Source organism: Fukomys damarensis, unplaced genomic scaffold (genome assembly GCF_012274545.1).
Source record: "Fukomys damarensis isolate Sample0158 unplaced genomic scaffold, DMR_v1.0_HiC HiC_scaffold_16, whole genome shotgun sequence".
Lineage (NCBI taxonomy): Eukaryota > Metazoa > Chordata > Mammalia > Rodentia > Bathyergidae > Fukomys > Fukomys damarensis.
Window position 1 is genome coordinate 56453903 of NW_022900928.1, and position 10895 is coordinate 56464797.

Genomic DNA, 10895 nt, shown 5'->3' on the forward strand with positions numbered 1-10895 from the left:
AAAAAAAAAAAAAAAAAAGTGTAAAAAGAAACCGTGTACAGTACCTATTAGCAATCCCTCCCTGTTACCTTTCCAACTTCTGGCAACTCTAAACTGTGAATCTATTTTAGACCTTTTTGAATTTTACTATTCTTTTTTTTGCTGTGTAGTTCAGGCTGTCCTTAAAACACATCATGTAGCCCAGGCTGCCCTCAAACTTGCAGCGATCCTCCAGACGTTTGTCACTACATCGCATAGATTTCTCTATTTTTGACATTTCTTATAAAATAGAATCCTGTGGCCTTTTGAGACTGATTTCTTTCATCTGAATTACTCTTTTTAACACATATATGTTGTAGCATTTTATCAGTATTTTGTTCCTTTCAAACCTGAATATTTCAGAGTGTAACTGTACCACATATTGTTTATCCATTCACCAGCTGATGGATATTTGGATTGTTTCTACTTTTTGTCTTTTTTTGTTTGTTTGTTTTTGGTACTGGGGATCAAACTCAGGTCCTTGAGCTTGCAACGCAGGCGGTGGCACCACTGAGCAAAATCCCCAGCCCCTTTTTGTCTGTTTTTAATAATGCTGCTCTGAACATTCACATACGAGGTAGTAGGGAACATATTTTAATCTAAAGCTCTTGGATATTGTACAAGTTGTTTAATAAATAAAATATTTAAAAATTAAGGCATGAATGTTTTCTTATTTTTCAAAGCACATTTATTTCAAGTTGGTATAAAACTTTTTTTTTTCAGCGAGTATTGAGCCATCAAGATGACACAGCTTTGCTAAAAGCATATATTGTTGAATGGCGGAAATTCTTTACACAGTGTGATATTTTACCAAAACCCTTTTGTCAACTAGAGATTACTTTAATGGGTAAACAGGGCAGCAATAAAAAAACAAACGTGGAAGATAGTATTGTGCGAAAGGTAAGTCACTTTTCCCCGTTGTTTATGTAATATTTTTCAGAAAGAAAGTTGTTTGAAGGCATTTCAAAATAATTTAGACTTTTAAGTGGGTTTTTCTGCTTTGCATATAAATTCTTTCAGCTCTAACTGGGCTTTATTATATAACATTTTTCTTTTATTTATGTTTAGCATCAAATCTCCATCTTTTTTTCTGTTTTTTCCCCTTTTTTGTTGTTAGTTTTTTTAAGACATGCTCTTGCTGTGTAGTTGAGACTGACCTAGAACTCACTATGAAGCCCAGGCTGGCCTTGAACTCTCAGTGAACCTCCTGCCTCAGCCTCCTGAATGCTGGGATGATAGGCATTCCCAACCATGCCTAGCCTTCTCCATCTTTTTTTTTCCCTTGTCCCATAGTTGCCATCTTCTTCCTCCTCATCTTTTTCTCCTCTTCCTCCTCTATTCCTCCCCCTCCTCCTCTCCGCTGAGACAGTCTCATATGTATTCCAGGCTGGCCTTGAACTTGGGGCAATCCTATATCAAGCTTGTGAGAATTAAATGAGTTGTATGTGAAAGATAAATAGAGTAGTCCTAGATACAAGGTGAATGTTATAAAAGTGTTAACTCTTAGTTTTGCTACCACTGTTATTACTCTAACTCCTGTATCCAACAAAGTTACTTAGAGCACTAATATGTATCTAGCAATGTATCTATCTTATTTCTACCATTTTTATGTATATATATATAAGAGATTTACATATTTTTTAAAAGGCCAGAATCAAATACATTTTCTGCATTTTAAATGTCAGTATAAGCACATGCATATGAATATTCCAGACACACCAATATTTATGAAATCCATCTGGGAACTATGGAAGAAGCAACATATTCTAGGTATTATATGTTTAACAGCAGCTGGAAATTTGACTTTTTTTTTTTTTAATACATAGGAAAGCAGGTAAGTAAGTAACAGAATTAAGACTTAAATCTAGGGCTGGGGATTTAGCTCAGTGGTTCGGTGGCCTGCCTTGCAAGCACAAGGACCAGAGTTCAATCCCCGGTACCAAAAAAAAAAAAAAAAAAAGATTCAAATCCAATTTTGTCTGATTTAAAACATTTATTCTTTACCATTATGCTAAATATACTACTTCCTGAAATATTCCAGCAATGCAGGCCCAAGAATTTGATTTTGTGTTTTGGTATCTGTGCTAAAATTTGCTCACATGCCATGTGCACATGTGTACGTGGCTGTATGTGAGTGTCTCTGTAGTACTTGATAATAATTTTAAAAATTTTTTCTTGTTTTCTTAGCTTATGCTTGATACATGGAATGAATCAATTTTTTCAAATATTAAAAACAGACTACAAGATAGTGCAATGAAGCTGGTACATGCTGAAAGATTAGGAGAAGCTTTTGATTCTCAGTTGGTCATTGGAGTAAGAGAATCGTATGGTATGTTCTGAAACTTTTAAGTTTTCTTTTCTTTTTTTTTTTTTTGTACTGGGGATCGAGTCCTTGCACTTGCAAGGCAGTTGCAGCACCACTGAGCTAAATCCCTCGCCCCTTAACTTTTATAATCATAACTACCTTTTTTTGGGGGGATACCGGGGATCGAACTTGGATCCTTGTGCTTGCAAGGCAGGCGGCGGAACCACTGAGCTAAATCCCCAGCCCTATAACTACCTTTTCATGGAAAATTTTAGGACAGTTAGCATAATAGCAGTTGTGTTTATTAGCATATAAAGTTACATCTACTCTTTGGCATCAGCGTTTTCTTTTTAAAGAGTTTACAAATGGTATTCTACTTTAAAGAAACCTAGAAAAAGTTTTATTCATGTGATCAGATTTCCTCCAAACACTAATATCTTGGTAAATCTTTTTAGTGACCTCAATTACAGAAATACAAATTTGAATGTGCAGCTCATAAAAGGTACCTTGTTATGTGTTTGTTCTCAGAAAGTTACTTCCCTGGGTGGGTACCTTCTCAGCTCTGCCGATTATATTCTTTTTGGGTTTTTTTGGGGGGTTTTGTTTTTTTTTTTTTGGTTTTTTTTTTGAGACAGGGTCTCACTATGTAGCTGAGACTGACCTGGAACTTACTATGTAGCCCAGGCTGGTCTCAAACTCACAGCAATCCTCCTGCCTCAGACTCCTGAGTGCTGGGATTACAAACATGCGCCACCATACCTGGCTTGACAATAATATTCTTATTTGCCCTTTCAATCACATAAATTGTTTCCTTTGACACAGAATACTCTTCTTCCTTTTCTCTTTTAACTTATGTTCATCCTTTATTTCCTTATGGAGACCTTTCTGGGATTTTTGTCTTTTGTTTTTTTAATTGTTTTTCGAGACAGAGTCTTGCTTTGTAGTGCAGGTTGGCTTTGAACTCCCTATGTAGCCCAGGTTGGCTCAGCGATCCTCCTTCCTCAGCCTTCTGAGTGCCAGGATTATAGGCATATGCCATTATGCCTGGCTCGTGGAAGCCTTTCTCAATTCCCAGACTAAGTTAAGTCCTCTCAGTAATTTGTAGTGCTTGTGCCTCTTTGCATTAAGGCTTTTAAGTAACTCATTGACACTGCATCTTTACTAAACAGAATACTTGCCACAAAATCATTTGCAGTAGTATTAGTTGGATTGATGGACTTTTGCAATGATTTTTTTATTGGATTTTCTCCATTGCCATGGGTTTTTATCAAGTCTTTAAATTTCCGTTAGCATTATTGTTCCTGAAATTTATTCCTTTATTTCACTCCTACCAGTTTAGATAGCTTTAAATTCTACATGTAGACTGTTGAAGCATTCCTTTTATAGTAATCTGTTTTTTTTTGGAGGGTAGAGTACTGGGGATTGAACTTCGGACCTTGCTCTTGCAGGGCAGCACCACTGCACTAAATCCCTGGCCCCCTTTTATAGTAATCTTATTGCTATCACATCCCACGTACTATTCACCAGATTAATTTTTAGGTAGAATTTATTTTTTCCCCTATTTGCACCTTTAATTATATACTATATCAGGCTATTTGGAAATTGAACCTCTCCACACACCTCCTTATTTACTGTTCTACCTTATTTTCTGTTAAGTATATAATCCATTCAGACAGCAGTCATTAAGCAAATGCTTTTCTGAGTATTTACTTATCTCACTAATAGTCTATGCAGATCCTTGCTTATTCCTTCCTTAAGATTCAGTTTAAGTCCCATCTGTCTGTGAATGGCTCTTTTTTTAAATTTTGAGACAGCCTCTTGCTATGCAGTTCAAGGCTGGCCTTGAACTCACAGCAATCCTCCTGCCTCAGCCTCCAAAGTGTTGGGATGACAGGCATGCACACCCAAACTGTGAATAGTTTCTTGCTCATCAATTTAGAAGTCAGTCTCTTTCCTATTAAAAATAGTAATTATAATATTTATTTGTTACTTTATTGCTTAACGCTGTTACCTTTTTTTATAGAGATTTTTGTCTTGTTACATGTTCTTCTGAACATTGCTATCTTGCACATAATGGTTCCTCAGTATTTCTTACTCATTTACTACACTCAAAATACTAATTGAGATAATAATTAAAGTAAAATTTTATTTTGTTTTTCAGTTAACCTTTGTTCTAATCCTGAGGATAAGCTTCAGATTTATAGGGACAATTTTGAGAAGGCATACTTGGATTCAACAGAGAGATTTTATAGAACACAGGCACCCTCATATTTACAGCAAAATGGTGTACAGAATTATATGAAATATGTAAGTCAGAACTTAGTACTTTTGATAATTTGAGCTGTCCTCTTGATATTCTTAAAATGATTGCTATTTCATTTCTGGACAGGCAGATGCTAAATTAAAAGAAGAAGAAAAACGAGCACTACGTTATTTAGAAACAAGACGCGAATGTAACTCTGTTGAAGCTGTAAGTAATTTTGTAATTGTACATTTTATGGGATTATTTGAAGTACAATAATACAGGGATGGCAAATACATGATAATAAGGTCATTATTCTTTCTCGTGTTTCTGAGCAACAGTATTAATTGGTTATAATCCTCTTTCCCTGTGAGCAAAAGTATAGCTCCAAAGGTTCCTTATTCAAAATACTTTCAGAGTTGGTGTGCTAAGTAAAATATTTGCCTTCCCTGTTCTAGATTTTACTGTTTTCACTGTACAGTACTTACGTTTTAATCAGTCTATTTTCTTTCATACATATCTGAAGCTAAACATTTTTGTGACTTTCGTGTGCCAAGAAAAATAGGCTCCTGACACACACAGATGATTCTCATTACTTTGTGAAGTTATGTTCTGTAAATTTGCTGCAAAAACTGAATTAGTCACTACTGATTCATTATTCCTAGGAATAATTCTTGTTATGGGGAAATGTTTCAAACTTCATCATATCATGAGAAGAATATTAATTATTATTTGATAAGAGGACATCAGCCTTTTATATTGTATAAGTCTCATTAAAAATACCTGGTCAGGGCCAGGTGTGGTGGTGAATGCCTGTATTCCCAGCACTTGGGAGACTGAGGCAGGAGGATTGCTGTGAGTTCAAGACCAGCCTGGGCTACATAGTGAGTTCCAGGTCAGTCTTAATAACAACAAAAAAAAAACCTGGCCAGAGATAATAGCCATGCTGAGCATTTTCCTTTACATGAAGAATGTGTCTTAGTATGCTTTAGTAAGGAAAAAAAAGAAATTTGGGCAGAGGCTTGGAATCTGTTGCACTATAATAACAGTATTTCCTCCAGTTCTTGCAGTCTTTAGAATTTAAGAACTAGATTTAAATTTACATTCAAAAGCATAATATTTGTAGTGTACCTGTAACTCATTTGTCAACTATGGATGGTTTGTAGAACTTTTTTTTTAAATTTTTTTTTGAATGACAATCATTTGTTTTATTCTTTGTTTAGAAATTATGCTGAGTACAATCTTTTCTCTTTTTTGTATGTGTATTAAGATTGCTTGTTCATGATTTGTAGTAACCTTCAATGGTTTAAGATAATTTTGGTGTTGGCAAAGAAAAGGTGAAAGGGCAGGAGATAATTTAGTGGTTGTTTATAGAATTCTGTATAGACTTTTAAAGCCAGGGTTGGATTTCATTCAAAAGGCAAGATCATTGAATATTTTTTGAACTGTTGTGCCATGATCATTGTCCTTCAGGAAGGTTAATCTGGTTACAGTAAAGATTAATTGGAATGGGGAAAAGCTGGGAATAAGTAGAGATTTTTGCAATAATTTAAGCAAGGCATTAGGAGGATCATTATAACAGTGGGACTTGAAAACACAAGGGTAGAAAGACTACCCAGAGGTAGAACATTGTATCATATGTAGAGGGCTAACTGCTGCAGGGAATCAAGCCAGTAGTGTTTCTGAGGTATCCACTTGGAAGAATTTTGCTGCTTTAGAGAAATTAGGTGTGAAAGTAAGTCTTAGGGAGAAAGATAAGTTCAGTTTGGGGAATTTAAGTTCATTTTGAAGGTTGACATTCTTTTAACACCTGAAAGGGGATGGTGCTACTTTGTAAGGTAGAACTGTTCCATTCTTATACTCCAATTTGTAAAGTTTAGTTTATTATATCCACATTAAACTCAGTAAGGTCATTAAAGTATAAAGATCCTACCAAGAGCAAGAAAGTGAGAATAAAAAAGAAATAAAACAAATACAATAGCTTATTTAGAGTAATTGAGTCTCCTGTTCTTGAACATACTGGAAAAAACTTGAAATAGTGAGTAGCTCACCAATGTTTAAATTTTGTTTAGATTTATTTAAAAATAAAATTCCCAAGTATAATACAGTATGCCTCCAAAAATTGTATTTTATGGGAGATATAAAAGATCTGTTTGTGGGGTTTGTTTTTATTGTATGTCTGTGTTGTTTTTATTGTTTTGATTATCTGCTTATTTTTTTTACAAAGTTGTCTTGATTGAACTATAGTTTACCAGGAAAAGTGAGCAAATTTTAAATGCAAATTATACAAAGTGAACACACCCATGAAATCACTAGAAAAAAGGAAGGACGGACGGACCAACCTGCCCAATTTTAAAAAATTAAGAATATATCTGAATGTATTGATACACAGTCATAGTACCAGCTACTAGGGAAGATGAGAATTTCATGTGCCCAGAAATTTAGAATGAATGAATGAATGGAAAAGAAAAGAAAGTTAATTGGAATGTATATATATCTTAGTCCAAAGCCAGTATTTTATTTCACAGAAAAACATTAGAGGCACTTCTACTATCATGAACTGAAAAAGAATGTCCATTAGCCGGGAGTGGTGGCGCACCCCTGTAATCCCAGTGCTCGGGAGGCTGAGGCAGGAGGATTGCTATGAGTTAGAGACCAGCCTGGACTACATAGTGAGTTCCAGTTCAATCTCAACTACATAGTGAGACCCGGTCTCAAAAAACCAAAAATAAATAAATAAAGAAAGAAAGAAAGAATGTTCATTATTTCTACTGTTGTTAAACATTATGTTTGAGGTATTAATGCAGTTAGACATGAGACATCAATTAGAGGCTTAAGAATGAATGAACAGAAGTAAAACTTAAATTGGAGATGATATATGTCTTTAAACCCCCAGCCAATCAATAATACAAAAAAAAATACAGAATAAACATTAAAAAATTATATATAAACCAATAATGATTAAAGGATATAATGTTAGGGAAAACCTCATTTGTGGTAGCAACGTAGCAAATACTTGAGAAATTTTAACAAGAAATGTGTGAAACCTACTAGTCAAATTTTTCAGATACTATAAAAAATATAGAAGTAAACTTGAAAAAATTATTATATATTCTTAAATATTCTGACTCAGAATTATGGAGTTCCTCCCTAGTTTGTAAATTCACTGTAATTTTAATAAAAATATGTGCAGCTATTTTTATGAAGTTCTACAAGCTGATGCTGCAGTTCATATGCAAAAATAAGCCTGTTAGAATAGCTAGGAAAAGCAGCTGTGTATGGTAGTATATAAAAGTTTAAACCCAACCTGGGCAACTTAGTGATTTAGACCCTATTTGAAAAAATGAAATAATAAAGTAAAGTTAAAATAGACTCAGATGAAGCCCAGTGCAAAGGCCTGAGATTCAATCCACAGTGTTCTCCTCCACCCCCACCCCCACACTGGAAGGAAAAGAAAACTTAAAGGAAGACTGAGTCTTACCAGACATTAAAATGTACCTATAAAGCTTTTATAATTAAAGTAGTATGTTATTGATACAGCAAAGGTTAGTACCATTTAATGTCTGGTTAGGTTTGTGGAATGGGATAGAAAGTCCAAGATTAGACCTAGATACATATAGGACTTAATTTTGACAAGAGTTGGATTTGAAATGACTAGGGATGAAGATAGACATGTAAAAAAAATGGTAATAAGACAATTTAATATCCATCAGGAAAAAGATTATTAGATTCATATTTTATACCATACAGAAGAATAAACACCAAATGGATCAAAAATATGAATGTTAAAAATGAATTAATATAAGTACTAGAAGAATTCTTTAATCTTGACTAAGGAAAGGCTTTTTGCTATGACTCAGTGCATGTCAGTAAAAGATCAATCAACATGACATTTGGGTACGGGGATTTAGCTCAGCGGTTCGGTGGCCTGCCTTGCAAGCGCAAGGACCCGAGTTCAATCCCCGGTACCAAAAACAAACAAACAAACAATAAACATGACATTTAAAAAATTTGTAGTATAATGTTAAAAACTGACAACCTGGGACAAAAATATTTCTAATGAATATTACAGGCAAAGGATTAGTATCTCTAGTATGTAAAAAAAAATTTTAAATTGGATAAAGATTAAAAAACCAGGACCAGGCATGTTGGTGTATAACTCTAATCACAACACTCTAGGAAGCTGAGGCAGGAAGGTCACAAGTTGAAGGCCAGCCTGGGCAACTTACTGATATTCTGTTTTAAAGTAAAAAGTAAAAAGGGTTGCAGATGTAACTCAGTGGTAGAGGGCTTGATTAACATGTGTTATGCCCTGGGTTCAGTCCCCAGTAGTTTTTAAAAAAAAAAGGAAGGGGTATGATAAAAACCTGATAGAAAAAAATGGAGAAAAGATATAAATAGCTCATTAAAAAATAGAAAAGTGTTAAATTGTTTTTACACATGAGTTTCACCTTAAAAATATCAAAGGCAGTAGATAATCACTATTAAGCAAATATCACAGTAATACTGTAATTGTTGCAGTCAGGGTCCACCAATGTATACTACAGTTACTGACCAAAAGCTTGAAACAGTATAGGTTATTTTCTGTTCTGAAGTATCTTCCCAAGGTATTTATTAAAAGAGAAATAGTAACTTCACAATGGAGAAGTTTGTGAGACATTATCATAAATAACTGAGGTTCACATCACTAGTAATAGGACACTCTGACAACGTGTATACCCCTTGATGTGAGCTCTGAGAAGAAAATAACATTTGTGTGATAATTCTTATCAAACTCCCAAATTGACAGGTAGTGTACAAAATAACCAATAATTATTCTTTTAAAACTTAAGAGATATAAGAAAAAAGTGTTATGATGAACCAAAAAAGGACAAAGGAACTGTCACAGATTGTAACAGAAGAAATGACAAAATGAGCTGTGGGTTTGTTGGCAGTAGTCTGCAATAGGAAAAAAGACATAAGTGGAAAAACTAATAAATTTCAAATAACATCTGCTTTAATAGTATTGTACTAATACTGTTTTTTCTGGGTTTTGAGAATTGTACTATGGTTACATAAGATGTTAACATTAGGAAAAGTGGTGCTGTATGTAGAAAGTTAAATAATATTATGAAGAATGCCTAATGCCTTTTATTTGAGACATCTATGGAAATTATCTAACTGTATTTTCCTCCATTGAGCTAATTTATTTAAACACATGAAGACAGCTCTAACATTAAACCATTCTATTGATTTAGGAATGTACAAATCCCTCCCCACCTTTTTAATTGGTACCAGGTATCATCCGGGGCCTTCACACAGAGTCACATCCCTAGCCCTTTATCATTTTGAGACAGGTTCTTACTGTGTTACTAAGTGGTCCAGGCTGGTGTTGAAGTTAAGAATCTCCTGCCTCAGCCTGCCAAAGTGCTGGGATTATAAAGTGTGTATCCCCATGCGTAGCTATAAAGTCCCATTTAAATTTTTTTTTAATTTTAATGTAATATAAGTTGCTAATAATAAAGAAAATATAAAAAAGAACTTTGCTATGTATGAAAAAGTAAAATTTCATAACAAAATTGTTAGAATAACAATGGTGTATCATAATTTTAAAAGAATGGCCAAAATGTTACTCAAAATACAAATCATTTTTTAAAAAATACAAATATAGACAAGACTATTTTACACAGAAGAAACAGATCAAAACAAAACTCTAACGAGATCTAATAGAAACAAGTAATGTAAGTGAAAATAATTAGCATATAAAAGTATTTTTGAAAGGGAATAATTTGGGAAATTATTTGGACTTTTCCCTACATCCTATTTATCTGTCTTCTATTTTGCTCTTTATTCATATACCTTTTTTATGAGTTTCTCATATAAGAGAAACCATGTGGTATTTGAGTGTGTGTGACTTACTTCCCATAACATTATGTTCTTGGGTTGCATCTGTTTGCCTAGGAATGCTTCAGTGGAGTACTGCTCTGTGAAAGAATCCTATTTTTCATGGATAAAATTTATACTCTGAAAGGATTTTGACATCTTATATAGTCAATAAGTTATCCTTGAGCATTTCCTCTCACAATTTTTTTTTAAGATAGGGTCTCACTATGTAATTCAGACTGGCCTTACACTCACTGTAAAGCCCAGGCTGGCCTCCAGTTAGGTGATCCCACTGCCTTAGCTCACAAGTGCACCACTACACCTGGGCTCTACACCTGGGCTTGTCACAATTTCTTTGGTCTTAGTTTTGTTTCTCTTTTCTCTGGTTTCTGTATCCTCTCTCTCCCCCTCCCCCTCTCACTCTCTCCCCTCCCCCCTCCTTTTTCCCTCCCCCCTTTCTCTCATTCA

The 10895-nt window shown here is 34.3% G+C and overlaps 1 protein-coding gene across 1 annotated transcript in view; it reads left to right on the forward strand.

Moving 5' to 3' along the window:
• The window catches only part of Cul5 (cullin 5), a 60958-nt gene that overhangs the window by 14344 nt on the left and 35719 nt on the right, over window positions 1-10895 (forward strand). The window contains exons 4-7 of the mRNA XM_010610724.2: window positions 742-918; window positions 2206-2347; window positions 4485-4630; window positions 4713-4793. Of these exons, the coding sequence (XP_010609026.1) occupies window positions 742-918; window positions 2206-2347; window positions 4485-4630; window positions 4713-4793 (546 nt within the window). The remainder of the gene's footprint in view (window positions 1-741; window positions 919-2205; window positions 2348-4484; window positions 4631-4712; window positions 4794-10895) is intronic.